At 39.3% G+C, this 16,884-nt stretch overlaps 2 protein-coding genes and 1 long non-coding RNA gene across 3 annotated transcripts in view; 2 read left to right on the forward strand and 1 right to left on the reverse strand.

The window, feature by feature from the left end:
• Positions 1-3,182, forward strand: part of LOC139012112 (amine sulfotransferase-like) — a 20,088-nt gene extending 16,906 nt beyond the window's left edge. The window contains exon 7 of the mRNA XM_070417527.1: positions 1,954-3,182. Within this exon, the coding sequence (XP_070273628.1) occupies positions 1,954-2,075 (122 nt within the window). The 3' untranslated portion in view covers positions 2,076-3,182. The remainder of the gene's footprint in view (positions 1-1,953) is intronic.
• LOC139012114 (uncharacterized) overlaps positions 3,142-16,884 on the reverse strand; it is a 14,578-nt gene continuing 835 nt past the window's right edge. The window contains exons 2-3 of the long non-coding RNA XR_011471800.1: positions 4,720-4,903; positions 3,142-3,539 (exon numbers count right to left, since the gene is read on the reverse strand). This is a non-coding gene — a long non-coding RNA (uncharacterized lncRNA). The remainder of the gene's footprint in view (positions 3,540-4,719; positions 4,904-16,884) is intronic.
• Positions 14,299-16,884, forward strand: part of LOC139012111 (amine sulfotransferase-like) — a 23,631-nt gene continuing 21,045 nt past the window's right edge. Inside the window, exon 1 of the mRNA XM_070417525.1 lies at positions 14,299-14,385. The gene's annotated coding sequence lies outside the window, so the exon portion shown is untranslated. The remainder of the gene's footprint in view (positions 14,386-16,884) is intronic.

The raw sequence follows: 16,884 nt of genomic DNA on the forward strand, positions 1-16,884 counted from the left end.
TGGATATTTATTCTTAATTAATGAAGATCTTCTTTATATTGCTATTTTTTAGAAAAGTGTTTCTTTTTTGTCTGATTTATTATTGGCTTTTAAGTTTCATTGCTTAACTAGACCAAATACAAAGTAATTCTTATGCCCATAAGTAGCTTGCTAACTGTTCCAAATGCCAATGATAATGTTTAAATAAGAAAATTTGATAGTTGAAGATGCCAAATAATCTTAATTTAAAAATTGGCTTAATGACAGTTTCTAAGTTCCATCAAGTAAAACTGAAGCAATGACAGCTCTGAACACCCTCTGTGACCTTGATTTCATTACTTGAAAATCTTTGGGTTTCATTTTTTAAAAAATTTTAATGTATATTTTCATTGATTTCAGAGAGGAAGGGAGATGGAGGGAGAGATAGAAACATCAATGATGAGAGAGAATCATTGGTTGGTTGCCTCCTGCACTCCCCACACTGGGGATTGAGCCTGCAACCCTGGCATATGCCCTGACCAGGAATTGAACCATGACCCTCTGGTTCATAGGTCAATGGTCAACCACTGAGCTCTGCTAGCCAGGCTGTCTTTTCAATTTTATTTATTTTATCTTTAGCTTTTTATTTATTTATTTTTACTTTTTAAATTATAGTTGAGATTCAAGATTATTTTATATTAGTTTCAGGTACACAGCATAGTGGTTAGACATTTATATAATTTATGAAGTGATCCCTCCAATAATTAATGTACCCACCTGGCACCATTCATAGTTATTACAATATTATTGACCATATTCTCTTTCTGTATTTTACATGCCATGACTATTTTGTAATTACCCTTTGTACTTCTTAAGCCCTTCAGGTTTTTCAATTTTAAAAACGAAGAAATGCGATATTGTGGAGTTGTGTTAAAAATTACATTACATGATAGATATAGTTTGCCAAGTATGGTGCCCGGCATTTATTTTTATTGTTATTTTTATATATATACTAGAGGCCCAGTGCACAAAAATCGTGCTCTCAGACAGGGTAATCCCTCAGCCCAGCCTGTGCCCTCTCACAGTCCGGGAGTCCTCTGGGGATCTCCACCTGCTGGCTTAGGGCCGCTCCCGGGGTATCAGGCCTAACCTGGCAGTCAGACATCCCCCTTTGCTGTCACGGAGGTGGGAAAGGCTCCCACCACCACATCTGCACTGGCCACCCATAAGTAGGCTTCTGGCTGAGTGTTGTTCCCCCAGCTGAAGTGCACTGACCATCAGAGGCCAGCTCCTGCGTTGAGAATCTTCCCCCTGGTGGTCAGTGCGCATCATAGCATCCAGTCGTTCCTGGTCATTCCATTCTTAGGGTCAATTTGCATATTACCCTTTTATTATATAGGATTTTCTCTTTATTTTATTCTTTCCCCATCCCCATTTATCCCCCCATCCCATCTTCCACCTCTACCCACCTCTTTCCCTCGCTCAATCACCAAACTGTTGTCCATGTCCATGAGTTCTTCTTTCTATTTTTTTCCCACATTCCCAATAGTTACCCCGTACCAGAGTTGTCTGTCTGCTCTCTAACTATGAATCTTTCTATTTTGTTTGTTTGTTCAGTTTGTTCATTAAATTCCACATATGAGTGAAATGATATGGTACTTGTATTTCTTTGGTGCCTGGTATTTAGTAAAATATAAGAAAAAATTCTAACCTAGTCCTCTATTTTACTTTTGTTATACCATCTCAATAAAGGTTATAATTTAATGGTAGTGGTTGGTGAAAGCATAATAGCTAAGGATAGTGAATTATAGAAGTGTTTTTCAGTTTGTTTCTTAGTTCATTTCTGTTTAACAAGGAAACATGAAGTATCAAACCCATGGAGAACTACCAGATATTTAGCGTGGCTTGAAGAGGAGATGAAAGTGGGTGGGAAGAAACTCTTGCCCTGATAGTGCCACTTACTCACCCAGGTGCTGATCATGTGCTTATTTCTAGGTACCGTTGGAGACTGGAAACATAACTTGACAGTGGAGCAAAATGAAAGATTTGACAAAATATTCGAAAGGAATATGAAAGATTTGCCTTTGAAGTTCATCTGGGATTTAAATGGAGAGTAAAATCAGTGTAGAAGAATTCTAAAAAAATCTACTAACCAGAGAAGCTATTTTAATATACACATTAATTTGTGCTTCTTATGCAAATGTTAATTTAATAATAAATTAGTAAACTGTGCTTAGGTTAGTTGCCAGGTGTTTGATAAGCACTTTGAAATTTTAAAAATTAAAATGATTTAGTAGATAGTCTGCATTGATATCCTGTATTATAAATTAAAAACCAGGAAGCATGTAATAGGAATTATAAATGTTCTGAGTTTTCCTTAGTGAGTATTTTTTTCTTTACCTACAATTAAATTGAGTATCAATGAAACATTAAAATTTATTTTATTATTATAATTAAACATTAATTCTTTGATTTAAAATAATTGTGAATGTTGAAATAGAGAACTCTTATGAAAGCACATGGATCTATTTAATACTTTACCAGATCACTAAAATTTCTTTTCATATAATGATCTTGAGAGAGAGACAGAGACAGAGAGAGAGAGAGAGAGAGAGAGAGAGAAACATGAATTTGTTGTTCCACTTTTTTATGCATGCATTTGTTGATTCTTGTATGTGCCCTGATGGGGATCTAACCCACAACCTTGGTGTATTGGGATGATATTTGAGAGATGTTAGGGAGAAGAGATTGCACACTATAAAATACTGTGTTAATAATAGTAATATTATAATTTACATTTAAATACTTGTAGGGAGAATTCTCTTGTTATATATTTACATTTTGTAGAAACTTTAACCAACAAACACTGGGTTTACTGAAATCAACGGGCTCACTGCTAGGCTCTCTGTAGTTAAGAAAATTTTGAGGAAATACAGTTACTTCCACAGAGAAGTTTATATTCCAGTTTGGATAGTAAGGTAATACCAAATACAAAAGAATACATTTAAAAAATGGAACTCGCAGGTTGAATTTAAAATATACATCCCAGATGATGTGAAATTGAATTAAATGGCATAATGACTATAGTTGGTGATAAATTTTAAGATGAATTGTACTCTACTAAGAAGTGTTAACGTAAAAAAACATTCAAACCTGTAAACAATTTTCTGTGAGTTTATTTGAGCCAAACTGTGGACAATTGCTGGGAAGCAGAGTGTCAATGAAGTGAGATAATTCTCCAGAAAATGACAGGTTTTATCTATTATTGTACATTGCAACCAAAGGAGGAACAGGTGGGTTACATGAAATCCATTGGTGACAGACTAGAGAGGCGGGAGAAAGCAAAGCAGGGAAACCTCTGGGATTGGATAAAAAGTAAGATGATAGACACATACTTAGGTGGGTGCAGGAACAATGAATCTTCAGCCCTGCTGAATCCTCAAGTTCCATCAACCTTTTGATGAAACTTCTTGCATCTGTGACATGCTGGAATTAGCCTCCAGCAAATGAACAGGATAATAATGAAGGAATTGTGGTATCTGTCCTGGAGCCCAGGCACATTAGGTTGTACCTCAAGGGGTCTGGAAAAAAGAAGTTACAAGTTACCCAGACATTTCAAAGATAAGCTATTATAGATGCAAAAAGACAGATAGGCTCAGTTAAGGTAAAGGTTGACCTTGTTAGTGAAAATACCAGCCTAGGATGTAACTACCCACCACAACTGCTTTTAGTTAAAGTTTAATTTTAGGCCCTCCTTTGTGGTTACTTTAGGTCTCTTAGTTTGCAAGACCGCCATGCAGGCCTCCCCTGAGCATGTCAGGTCAGCATGTGGCCCCTTTTGTCCACAGAAGAAACAGATTAGTAAGAAGTAATCAGCACAGAAAAGGGGAAAACCATACATTTGTTTGGTTAAGAACCTTGAAGCAGAGGCTATAGCTCAGGTCCAAACTCTAATAGGAGTTGAGAGAGAAGAATATAGAGGTTTCCAATTCAGCATCTCATTGAGTAGAAACCTCTTCTGCAATAGCCTGACATAAGACCACCCTGCTTCTGAACAAGCCCTAGTATTCCGAAGGGCACATCAGCCCCCAAAGGCACCCTGTTCAATGTCCAGGTAGTACAACTTGCAGGAGAGCTGTTATCTATACAATGAGCCCCCAATACTAATAGGGATGAAATGCCTTGAAGTTTCATGGAGAGCAACTGCTATAAGCAAGGAAGCTTGCAGACTTCATTCACTAAGTATTCAGAGTCTTACACAGCACATGTTACAATGCCCATTTTACAAAAGGAAGTAGTAAAATAGGAATTTTTAGGGGTGAAATAGGCAGGTTTGGGGAATTTTTAAAATTAAGGGGACCCATGGAAAAAACACAGGGTTTACAGAGTTGCAAAAGGTTACATTTCCATCAGACAGGCATTGAAGAGGCAGCAGTTACATTTCCATAAGACAAGGGAACTGGGAGTAGCAAAATGTCTAAATTTAAAAAATAAAGAAGGAGGAAGAAAGCCCAGAGGGAATAGGAGAACAGTGAGGGAGGAGAGCCTCACAGTCCCAGGTGAGGTTTGACCTTTGAGCTCAGGAGTTACTATAGTAACCAAATCAAAGGGGAATACTGACCAATCAGAGGGGATATAGAGGCACAAAAAACCCCCCCAAACTGCAGCCTTTATAAACCTGGAAAAAGGAACTAGGTGGAACTCTTTCCCCCTCCCCACGTGGGAGTTTCTACTTGTTCTTCAATTTCCACCTTTGCTTACCATCTTCCCTCTGTGGTTTCATTCTTCCACTCTGATGGACAAAGAGCCACAGGAAGCCATCCTGCCCAGGGGAACACGGCCTGTTCCAGTCCCCAAATCCCCTACCAGAAGCAGAGCCAGGATTTCACTCAGGTTTGGTTCCATTTGAAGCTGATCAGATTAGCTATGTGTGCTTCCTGTTAGACTAATGGAAGAAGAGATCAGACAAGAATGAGATGTGATTATGAACTTTTAGAGGAAATAGAAATCCTGTGAAATTGAATGAAATTTAATAAATGGGAAAATGCAGTCTATCTAATTTCCTATTACTAAGTAATTTATTGGGAAAATTATTGAGTACCTTATCCCCCACACTTATCTCTAATTTGCATTCTGGATGATCTTGGTAAAATCATGTATCAACTTAGGAAAAGTAAAAAGAGCACTACAGTTGTGTTGGGAGGAGGCCCCATGAACTTTAAGACAGAACTGGCTTTAAATCCAGGTACAAACTTTCTAGCTGTATAAACTGACACAAGTACCTTAGTGCTCTGACTCAGAGTTTGGGACCATAATTTCTACTGTTTGGGGTTTCAGTAGGGGTCAAAGTATTTTAGAGTAACAACATGGCACATAGATGTTCCCCAAAGTGTTAATTTCTCACTGTGAAAGAAGCTTCTGCAGAAGACTGCACTCAAAATTAACTAAAGCCACAGTGAATTGCATCTATCCACTGAAAGTTAACAAAACCCAAGAGAATTAGACTGCTCATTTGCAAAGTTATAATCTTAGTTCAAATCAGGACACTGGGTTGCTTTTTATTTGTATGAGCCTTTTCCTTCTGAGTCCTATATAGAAATAGGGCAGAAGCTCATATGATTAGAAGGGGTCTCATAAGAAAACGAATAGAAAATTAAGCGCAGGGCATGGCAATGGGCCTGTCAGAGGGAGGGGCACTAAAGCATAAGTCTCACTGGTTTCTGATAAATCTGGCTGTGATAGAGGTGAAGAAAGAATCTAGAGAAAAGGACTGAGTATGGAATATGTCTACAGTTAAGGCTGTGGCTCCAAATTAAAGGTTACAATTGATAAAACAGTAGTATTTTCTAGAATAAAAGATATCATCCCATAAAACGAAATACTTCCTGAAGTGTCGTAAATAAAAATACAGACAGGTTTGTAGGAGATAAAGAATGTATTCTCTGGAAAAGGATGTTGGCAAATTGTGGAAGATGTTCAGGAATCAAGTAGAAACATGAGACAAAAACTCTTTTCACTACACAGTCCATTCATTTCTGCCTACCACTGTGTTCATGAGGCCTACCCTGACTACCCTATTTAATAATGCAACCTCCCCAGTGCGCCTGCCGACACTTCCTCTGATTACTAGTTTTCTACATTACCTTCTTATTTCCAGAACATTTATCACCTTTCAATACACAAAACAGTGTGATGTTGTACTATACTCATTGGTTAGTGTCTGACTTTCACCACTAGTATGTTAGTTCTAGGAAAACAGGGATTTTTAAAAAACCTATTTTGTTCAGTGCTTAAAACGGTACCCGGAATGTAACAGTTACTGGGTAAATTTGTGGATGAAAGAATAAATAAATTACTGCCTAACTTAAAGGGAAACGTGAAGGCCTAAGAGTAAATCAAACCTATGTACTAAAAAAGAAAGATTCATGGACACAGACAACAGTATGGTGATTGCCAGAGGGAGGGGGAGAGGGAAGGTGGAAGGTAAAGGGGGAATAAATGATGATGGAAGGAGACTTGACTTGGGGTGGTAAACACACAATACAATAAACAGATGATGTATTATATAATTGTATGCCTGAAACCTGTACAATTTTATTAACCAATGCCACCCCAATAAATTCAATAAAAATAAAACAAAAACAACATAAAAGACTTTCTAATCATTTCACTCATTGATAACGTAAAAAAAAATTTCTATCTAAAAAGTCCATAGATAAGTATATTTTAAAAGTATGTTCTCAGTCAGTCTCAAATGGTCATATCCTATGTGATTACATTTATTTAACATTCTGGAAATAAATTTGAAGAGATGGAGAACAGATTACTAGTTGCCAGACTTGTGGTGGTGATTACCATACATGTGATAAAATTGCATTGAACTATACACACACACACACACACACACACACACACACACAGATACACGAGTGCTTGTAAAACTGACGAACTCTGAATAAGCTCTGGGAACCATGAATGTTAATTTCCTGATAGGGATCATATATCATAGTTACACAAAATGTTACCATGAGGAAGGAAGAGGGAGAGAGAAAGTTCAGTGATGAGAGAGAATCATCTGTTGGCTGCCTCCTGCATCCCTTCTCTGGGGATTGAGCCCAGAACCCTGGCATGTGCCCTGACTGGGAATTGAACTGTGACCTCCTTGTTCGTAGGTCGATGCTCAACCACTGAGCAACACCAGCCGGGCTAGTGCAGGGATTTTAAGAGTATTCTCAATTCCTCTCTTTTGTCTCTTATTACATTACTGTCATCATTTAATTTATCTATAAGGTATATTCATCCAATACATTGTAATTCTAGATTATCTTTTATTTTGCTTTCAGATGAATTTCAAGAGTTCTAATCCGGACAATCTGACTTCAAGGAGTCCCTGAACCAACAGACATTACATGCAACATCTTGCCTGTATGTACCCATGTGTATTTTGGGGAAGAGTAAAGGTCCCCAGCTTTTATGAAATTGTTGAAGGGTTCAATGCTTCTCCCACCCAGTTGGGTGAGAGGGGAGATAAAGAGTATATTCTTCCATGAAGTTAGAATTTATGATTGGAAATCATATCAATGTAGTGTCAAATACCAAGTGTTAATTGGTTCATTTTTTAAAAAAAGAGAGATATAGTAAAAATTAACAACAAAGTATTTAATTAATTTACAGATATGGTCCAATCCTATGTACCTTCTTCATGTTGGAGACCGAATAATAAGAGTTAATAGCCATAGTCATGACCTTAAATATTGAAAAATTATGAATTCATATTTATATTCTAAATAAGGATTATACTGCCCTAACTGGTTTGGCTCAGTGGATAGAGCGTCGGCTTGCAGACTGAAGGGTCCCAGGTTCAATTCTGGTCAAGGGCATGTACCTTAGTTGCGGGCACGTACCCAGTAGGGTGTGTGCAGGAGGCAGCTGATCAATATTTCTCTCTCATCGATATTTCTAACTCTCTATCCCTCTCCTTTCCTCAATATAAAAAATCAATCAAATATATTTAAAAAATAAGGATTATACTATCAAATGTAGTTTTAAGGTTAATTTGGATTTCAATTATTACAAAACAGGTAACCCATGAACTCTCTTATTTATATAGGGTAACCTGCATTGCCTTCTCCTTGAAGGTAATACTCTGCTTATTCATCTGGCAGATTCCACATGAGGGGAAAGAGCAAAAGTAGGATTTCCTTGTTTATTCTCTAAAAATGTCCTGAGTTTGGTTGTTTGATTCGCATGATGAGACACCTTTGTCTTCTAAGTGTTAGTCCTGGGCTCTCCTGATCTGCACACTGGAGTCTCATGGACACCTGCCACTCAAGATTCATATTCATATTCTCTCTCTCTCTCTCTCTCTCTCTCTCCCCCCCCCCCCTCCCCTCTGTAAAGCTCTGTAAATGCACTGTCCCTCCACTAAGGCACAACTCGCCCCTCACCTCGCTCCTGGAATCAACCTATCAGACTTGAAAATCCAGGGGCTGGGTCCTGGCTCCCCCTCCTTTGTGCTCAGGGGCCCTACCCTTTCTCAGGTTTCCAACCAGGACTGGTCGGCTGCAGGTCGGATTGGCTGAGCTAGGAAGAGGAGCAGAGGCTTCGCCAAATCACAAATCTAGGATTTTCCTTTTCCTGGTCTACTCCCTAGAATCCTGGCAACAGATGTGCTCCATATTGCTTCTCCCAGGAACCCTGCCCGGGTTGCTATGGAGATAGGACGCTGCAAATTTGCAGAGCAAGTAGGACCCAGAAATCCCTTAGCAGACCTCAGCAAAGTGACTGTCCAGCGCTGACTCTTTCCACATCTGCACAATCCCTTTCATCCAGAAGTTTTTTGTTTTTTTTTCTTGATTCCTTCTATGGAAGACTCCAGTGCCCTGGAGCCAGAAAAAGAACACCAGGAATCGCGGGAAGAAGGGAGGCCGTGGGACGAACTGACAGCAGCTTCTACCCAAGATCCTCAGCCTGGATTATCTGAACACCCGGAGTCAGAGCAGGGGCCCGACACTGGACTCCAGCCTGGGAGCAGCCCGCCTGGGAGCCCGCCCGGGAGCAGCCCAACTCGGGACCCGCCGTCTAGAGGCAGCCACCTGTGGATGACCTCGCGGGACCAGGTGCATCGCCATCTGGGCCTCCTCGGGAGCCCTCCTCCCCTCCTCCTCTGGCTCTGTCGGGACAGCACCTCGCTGCACCGTGGCGCTCAGAGAAGACCGCGAGGGGGATTCCTGAAGTCAGGACACCTCACCCTGACCACTTGCAACAATCATCTGATGAAGGAGAATCAACGCCTCATCAAACAGTCCAGTCAAAGGGGAACACCTTTCAACAGCTTCAGCAAACCGACGGTCACCTGTATGAGCCGAGGGACGCGAACCATAACAACTCTAAACAGGAAGACCTGAGATGTGACATTTCTCAGGAGGAAGACTCAGACAGTAAACGTCATCTGGATGAGGCTGAGCCTGAGCCTGAGCCTGAAGCGGCCCCCAGCATGCTTGAGAATGCCGTTCAGAATGCTAAGGCTTACCTACTAAAGACCAGTAGCAAGTCAGGCTTAAATCTGTAAGTCCTGGAGGGAAAAAAAGAGGAAAGTATCCAAAGAAAAGGGGGTGTGAGTATATCTGGGTGAGAGTGTGTTTCTTTGGGGAAATACCTTTGAAAAGTCTGTATTAGTATGAGTTGGTGGCTTAATAACTCTTTGCACCACAGGCCTCAAAATAGGTCATTGTTGGGGATTCCTCTAGTTTCTTTAAAGACCCTTGGCATAGAGAAACAAAGCCTAGGAATTATGGAATCTTGGGTGTGAAGGAGACCAAAGGGATAGTGAAGTCCCAGCGACCCTTCAGGAAGCTTGTAACAGGAGCTTTCTGCCAGTGATGGGGAGCACCTGGCTCTGCTGTCAGCATCAGAGTGCTCGCCTGGCTTGGTTTTGAGTTCTCACCAGGCCAGTCCTGGGTGACCAGTTATCTGTTTTTCTGGAACTATCCTGATGTGAGCGCTGAAAGCTCTGCATCTGAAGAAACTCCTAGTCTAGGCAAACCGGGGGAATTAGCCCCCATAATTTTTTTTTTTAATGGTAGTTTCTTTTTAAAAAAAATATATTTTATTGATTTTTTACAGAGAAGAAGGAAGAGGGACAGAGAGTTAGAAACATTGATGAGAGAGATTGATCAGCTGCCTCCTGCACGCCCCCTACTGGGGATGTGCCTACAACCAAGGTACATGCCCTTGACCGGAATCAACCTGGGACCCTTGAGTCCGAATGCCGATGCTCTATCCACTGAGCCAAACCGGTTCGGCGCCACCATAATTTTAAGGTCTAAAGAATAAAAAGTGTTCATATTTAATGTGTGCAATCTTTCACAAAACTCAAGATTGACCATTTAAAATGTTATTTACAAATTACTCTCTTCAACTACAATTTTCTTAAGCTTTAGGGATGCGATCTGCTGCTCAGTAGTGGACTCTACTTGAATTTCTCATATAAACTCTCATCATAATGCTCTGGGTTAAATAACAAGCAGGAATTTACAAACTTTGTGAAAAGTCCAAAAGCGCTCCTTATACATACTCGAGATCTCACTAACCATTTAAAACCTAATACAAACACAAAAATGGGCAAGCTTCCTTTACTGATTTTTTATAGTGGACATTGTTTAAGTATCTAACTTTTATTTCATTTCCAAATGCTCAGTCTCTGTGGTAATAAATGAATGCCTTAATATTCACTGTTTTCTTCTAGGTACTTTAGAGCCAGTCGTTAAAAACTCCTCCCTAAAAATAAACCCTCACTCTCTTGTATGCAGACCCTATTTGACATACATTGAGATAACAACAAACAAAAACAAAAATCTAATTTTGACAATATAAGAACCGAATGCAGTTGCTGATTGGGAGGTATATCATTTACACAAATACAAAGCAGCATATTTGTGATCTCAGAAAGGCCCACTCTACACTGAGGAAGAATGATTTTCAGGGCCGACCTGAGGACAAAGTGGTTGCAAATAATTTCTTGAGAGAAATGATATATATGGGACACAGCAAGCAAAGGCTCTCAGGTAGGACTTAGCAATTATATTAAAGTGATTTGCAGTAGATTTATCTCACTGGGGCAGAAGTTATCATTGAACTAATTATTAGAAATGAAATTGGAGAGATTAAATGCTTACCTGTCAGAGAGAAAATTTATGCAAGTTTTCTTATTGGTCAGAGTATTTTCTATCCAACCTGAGAGCACATTAACAGACAATTCAGTTCTTAAATTCACATTGTAAGTCTGGTATTTGAAAAGGCATACTTTCACCATTATGTATAAAACTAGAGGCCCGGTGCATGAAATTCATTCACTCGGGGGTGTCCCTCAGCCCGGCTTGTGCCCTCTTGCAGTCTGGGACCTCTTGGGGGATGTTTGAATGACAGCTTAGGCCTGCAGAGGCAGGAGAGGCTCCCACCACTGCTGCTGCATTAGGCAGCCATGTGCCTGGCTTCTGGCTGAGCTGCGGTCCCCCTGTGGAAGCACACTGACACCAGGGGGCAGGTCCTGGTTGAGTGTCTGCCCCCTGCTGATCAATGCACATCATGGCGAGCGGTTGAGGGGCCTTAGCACATCATTAGCAAATTATGCTTTAATTGGTTGAACAGATGACTGGACGACTTAACATATCAGGCTTTTATTATATAGGATGTAATGAATTAATGAGAGGTTAGAGGCAGCTTCACTAATACAGTTATGAAATAAAAAGCTAGGACAGTGTTTTTAATAGAACAAAAATACTGTATTAGATGTGTTACATTTTAATAAAGGTGAATAATATTTTATGACATGTCTCTTTCAGTTGCATGTGGGCAGGGGTTGCAATATGAAATGTATTTCTAATAGGTTTAAAGTACACTGAAGTAGATATTTGGCTTAGGAAATGTAACAGAAGATAACATATCTTTTAGAAAGTCAGTAGGATTTATGAATCAAATTGGATTTGGCAAGAGTTGGGAAAGGGAAAAAAAGAAAAATGTTAATCACTTTAACATATATAACTAAGAGATTTCATTCTCAAATAAAATGTGAAATGTTCCTGATATAAAATATGTATCTTTCTTCAATATGTTTTTCTTTAATATTTTAAATATTCATATCATATTGGAGATATTTTTGAAGGAAAATTCTAGAATAGGTTTTTCTGGCAGTGGAAGTTACCATGTTTATTCACTTAAAATTTCTGAAGGTTTTGAGTTGTTGGTTTCCTAAACACCAGCTCCCTGAGTCTGCATGAAATGCTTCTTGAAACGCTTTTGACGTGGGTAACACCTGGAACTTTCTCTTTTGGATAGATATGACCATCTTTCTAATATGCTGACCAGGATCTTAGATGAGCGTCCTGAAAATGCTGTGGACATCATTGAAAATATTAGCCAAGATGTAAAGATGGCACATTTTAGTAAAAAACTAGATACACTCCAAAATGAGAATGAGATGCTTCCAACATATGAAATAGCAGAGAAGCAAAAGCCTCTTTTTCTCCAGGGAAATTTGGAAGGAGCTGACCAAGAACTGGAAGATGAAATAGTAAGTCACTACTGAAAATCTGAATAGTTCAAACCTGAGGTTTGATTGGAGGTGAGTAGGTGTGGCTTTAAATTCATATCAATAGTCTCTTCTGGCTTGCTAAATAGTACTTTCAACTTCATTTCACATCACTCATTTCCTTGTTTATAGTTTATTTTTTCACACTTGTGGTTTAGTATTTCACAGGCTTAGCTATTACATGTTTGTGGGGCTGAGTATTCATGTCGGAGAAAATGGTTTCTTCATCTTTTAAATTCCAAAGTGCCTGGTACAGACCTGGGCCTACAGCTATTTCTTATTAACTCCTTGTTGAATGCATGAATTACTGTCAAATCATTTAAAATCAGGCTTTAAATCAATATGCATATTTCCCTTTCGTTTATTAGACAAAGTAGAAATACTTCTAATGTCATTTTCATTCTCTTCCAAGGCAACTTCCTCATATTCTGTCTTGATATTATGCATATTATGCCATTGAGCTATAGTACAAGAGGAGAGAGATCAAATGTCTTTTAATCCCCAGAGACAAATTGTTGAAAATATTTACAGAGAACATTGGTGACAGAATTAAAAAGCTGTCATTAGAGAATAAAATCTGTTTTATCACAGAAATTCTAGCTGCAAATATTTCAAAATAGTATCCAGCATTGTTTCCTAAATGCCTACATGACTGTAATTTATACCACCAAGGAGTGTATATACCTACTGAGCTTTCATGTTTTGTTATCACTAGACTATATAAAAATCTGCCTATATATTTGCAAATTAGATGTTTAGAGTGAGATGATTTCAGAAAAGGGCAGAGTTTGATTAGGGAAAAGACAGGAGGGTTGAGAATCTGGACCCGCAGGGCTCGGCAACCTTGGTGGGGAGACCCAACTTGACACAGTGGGCCCAGGGTACCCAGAGGGAACAAGTGATCGGTGTTATGGAACTGACATCAACTCTTCTTTTCTGAAAATACCTTACTCCAACCATTTAGTTATATGGCCACATACAGAGAAGATGAGTCTCGAGGCAAACAGCATTTAGGGATCAAGCAGAAGGCAGATACTCTCATGGAGGAATTTATCAAAGGTCAAACTCCAGTATGAGAACGGGACATTGGGGTATCTATAGGCACAACACTGGCAATTAGGGATCTGTGTCCTAAAATTAGGATAAGGAACAACAATACAGTAAGCTGTTTTATTCTGGAACCTGAGCCTCTTATTCAGATTCCATGAATTCTTCCTCAATTATGTCTTCAAATGTAGTCATGATTGAGTACTTCTACATTCCTTTTATTTATCCTATATATTACCATATATATGGTACTATATTGATTTTTATTGACTCCATATAATACCATATGTATATAATTATTTATGTTTATAAAATATATGATAATATATAAAAGCATATAGAGTATACCTCAGAGATATTGCAGGTTTGATTCCAGACCACTACATTAAGTGAATATTGCAATAAACAAATCACACATATCTTTTGTTTTCTCTTTGCACATAAAAGTTATGTTTACACTATTTCTAAATGGGATATAATCATTAAATTATCCTTCAAATTTGATGGTATCTTTAAGATGGATTCTTATAGAACTTAGACTATTTTGAAAATATGGATCTGAACATTTTTCACCTATACCTTTGGGATAGTTTTCTAAAAGAACTTCCTTATATTTGGACGTATCTTCTGACATCTAAATTTTGTTTTTAAAATACCAGATCCATCTCTATCTAAAGACCCCTAAGACATTAGGATCTGTTGCTTCAAAGATGTTTGTTTTTAAAGGTAAATATTGATTCTAAGGCCCTTGAAGATGACATTGAAGGAGCATTTTAGGCACAGTCTCAAAGGTAAGCGTTTGATATCTCTTTCCTTGCTACTAACTAATCTTCCGGGATTCTATTTGATATAGGAGCTGCCTCCGTGCACGTGTATTTTTATATGGGGAGGTTGAGACTTCTGTTTCTGATATTGGTGCTCAATTGATGATGAACCAGCACTGTTGATCCTGCCCCAGGGAGCTTAAGCACAAGGGGGGAAAGTGAAGATTTAATACCTAATATTTTAGAGCACTACTGACATTTAAAATATTCATTAGTATGAAAATGTAGCTGGTTCTGGTCAAAAAGGGTGAGAATTGGGATAACAGCTCTTCTCCTAACTGTGGGAGCTTGAGAAACAGTCACTTACTCTCTGGTCCTCAATTTCCTCTGTTAGGTGGGGGTTTCAATATGCAAAATCCATTTTAAAAGGAAAATTAATAAACATGTTCAAAATTGGTCAGTTACCAGCAAAGCTCTTCACAGGGTTTTGTCTACAAAACTTGCACATCTTTCTTATTTCACCATATTCCACCGGCCCTACCCAAATTATGTGGGAGCAGTAAGACTGCTATGGAGGTTAGTGCCCTTATCAAAGAGGCCCTGGCAAGCTCACTCCCCCCTTCTGCCATGTGAGGTTACAGTGAGAAGGCAGCCAAGGAAGCAGGTTCTCATCAGACATGAATCAGCTGGTATCAGAATCTTGGATTTCCCAACCTCTGGAACTGTGAGAAATAGAGGTCTATTGTTTATAAACTTCCCGATACAGGGTATTTTGTTATTGCAGCCTGAATAGACTAAGACAAATAAAATACTCTATCTTCTGCCATTATATCATAAAGTCTACTTCAGGAGATAACAAAAGATTACTTAGCAATGCAGGTAGCAACTTCCTTCAACTACAGTTGCACAAATGCTGCCCCGCATTTGCATCTGTAGCAGCAAAACTACTTCAATTAGAACAGTTCTGATGGGCATCTTAGCTCCTTAGCTGTGTGTGTCTGTGTGTGTGTGTGCATGTGTGTGTGTGTGTGTGTGTGTGTGTGGTAACTTCTTTGCAGTCCAACTTTTCCCTCCACCCACTCATGCTTCCTTCACTCTGGCACAGGTATTGTTCCTGAGAGCACTTTGCGTGTCTGCATACTAATCTCAGTCTGTTTCCTGAGAGAACCTAACTTAAAATATCTCACAAAATGATTTAAACGAAAGCAGCATGATGACCCAATGGCAGAACAGCAATGGTGCAGAACCGGCTGAGAGCAGAGTTTGGTGGGATAGCTCTTGACTCATGCCCTTGGCTACTCACAGACTCCAAGTGTCAACATGTGGACACTAAGCTCCCCTGTCATAGGCCCGTTTGGGAAGGAGAAATTCGAAGATCTGTTGAGAGGGGAGAAACAGCCCTCACAGGAAGTTTCCATTGTCATTAAATTTACTGGTCACTGTTTAACACTGAAAGAGATATGGGATCTTTAATCTAGGCTTACATTATTTTTATAGCGAGAAGGAGGATTTGAGAATAAGATGAGATTAGTTATAGATAATAGAAAATAATCTCCCCCACCACCAAACTGCTGAGCAATAGAGTGTATCCTTTTACTGGATTGCAGAAGAATTAAGACAGTATAATTAAAACCTTGGCTTGAGTTTGAATCAGTGCTAGGATGTGGCTTCTAGGGAACAAATCCTTTATTTAATGGATAAGCATAGAGAATACTCTATGAAAGATACCTGAGAATATGGAAATCATGTAGGTCCTGCAGTTACACTTCAAAAATATTAAGTGATAGTTATATAAAAAAGAGAGTGTTGAAACAAGTATGATTTTTTTCTTCTAGTTCCATATTTTTAAAAAATATATTTTATTGATTTTTTACAGAGAGGAAGGGAGGATAGAGAGCTAGAAACTTCGATTAGAGAGAAACATTGATCAGCTGCCTCCTGCACACCCCCTACTGGGGATGCACCTGCAACCAAGGTACATGCCCTTGACCAGAATCGAACCTGGGACCCTTCAGTCCGCAGGCTGATGCTCTAGCCACTGAGCCAAACCGGTTAAGGCATCATTCCATATTTTTTATGATGCAAAATTAAGCACATGCCAAAAGCTTGTGTTGTGGTTGGGAATGGGAGAAATGAGATTTTTGTGAATTTTATTCTGAATTACCATATGATACAAACACATTTTTCACATTTAATAAGAATTTTTTGTTCATATGCAGTTAGTTCATTTTGCTAAAGACAGGGTGTATTTCTCAGATTGCTTTTTCTAATGAATCCTATATAATAAAAGGCTAATATGCAAATCACCCAAACAGCAGAATGACTGGTCACTATGATGTGCACTGACCACCAGGGGGCAGACGCTCAACACAGGAGCTGCCCCCTGGTGGTCAGTGCGCTCCCACAGGGGGAGCGCCACTCAACCAGAAGCAGGGATCTCAGCGCAGCAGCGGTGGTGGGAGCCTCTCCCACCTCCATGACAGCGCTAAGGACCCCTCCTGGGATGTCTACTAACTGGCTTAGCAG

The sequence above is a fragment of the Myotis yumanensis genome, unplaced genomic scaffold (assembly GCF_028538775.1).
Source record: "Myotis yumanensis isolate MYYU_CA2020_CCGP unplaced genomic scaffold, mMyoYum1.0.hap1 SCAF_6, whole genome shotgun sequence".
Taxonomy (NCBI): Eukaryota; Metazoa; Chordata; class Mammalia; order Chiroptera; family Vespertilionidae; genus Myotis; species Myotis yumanensis.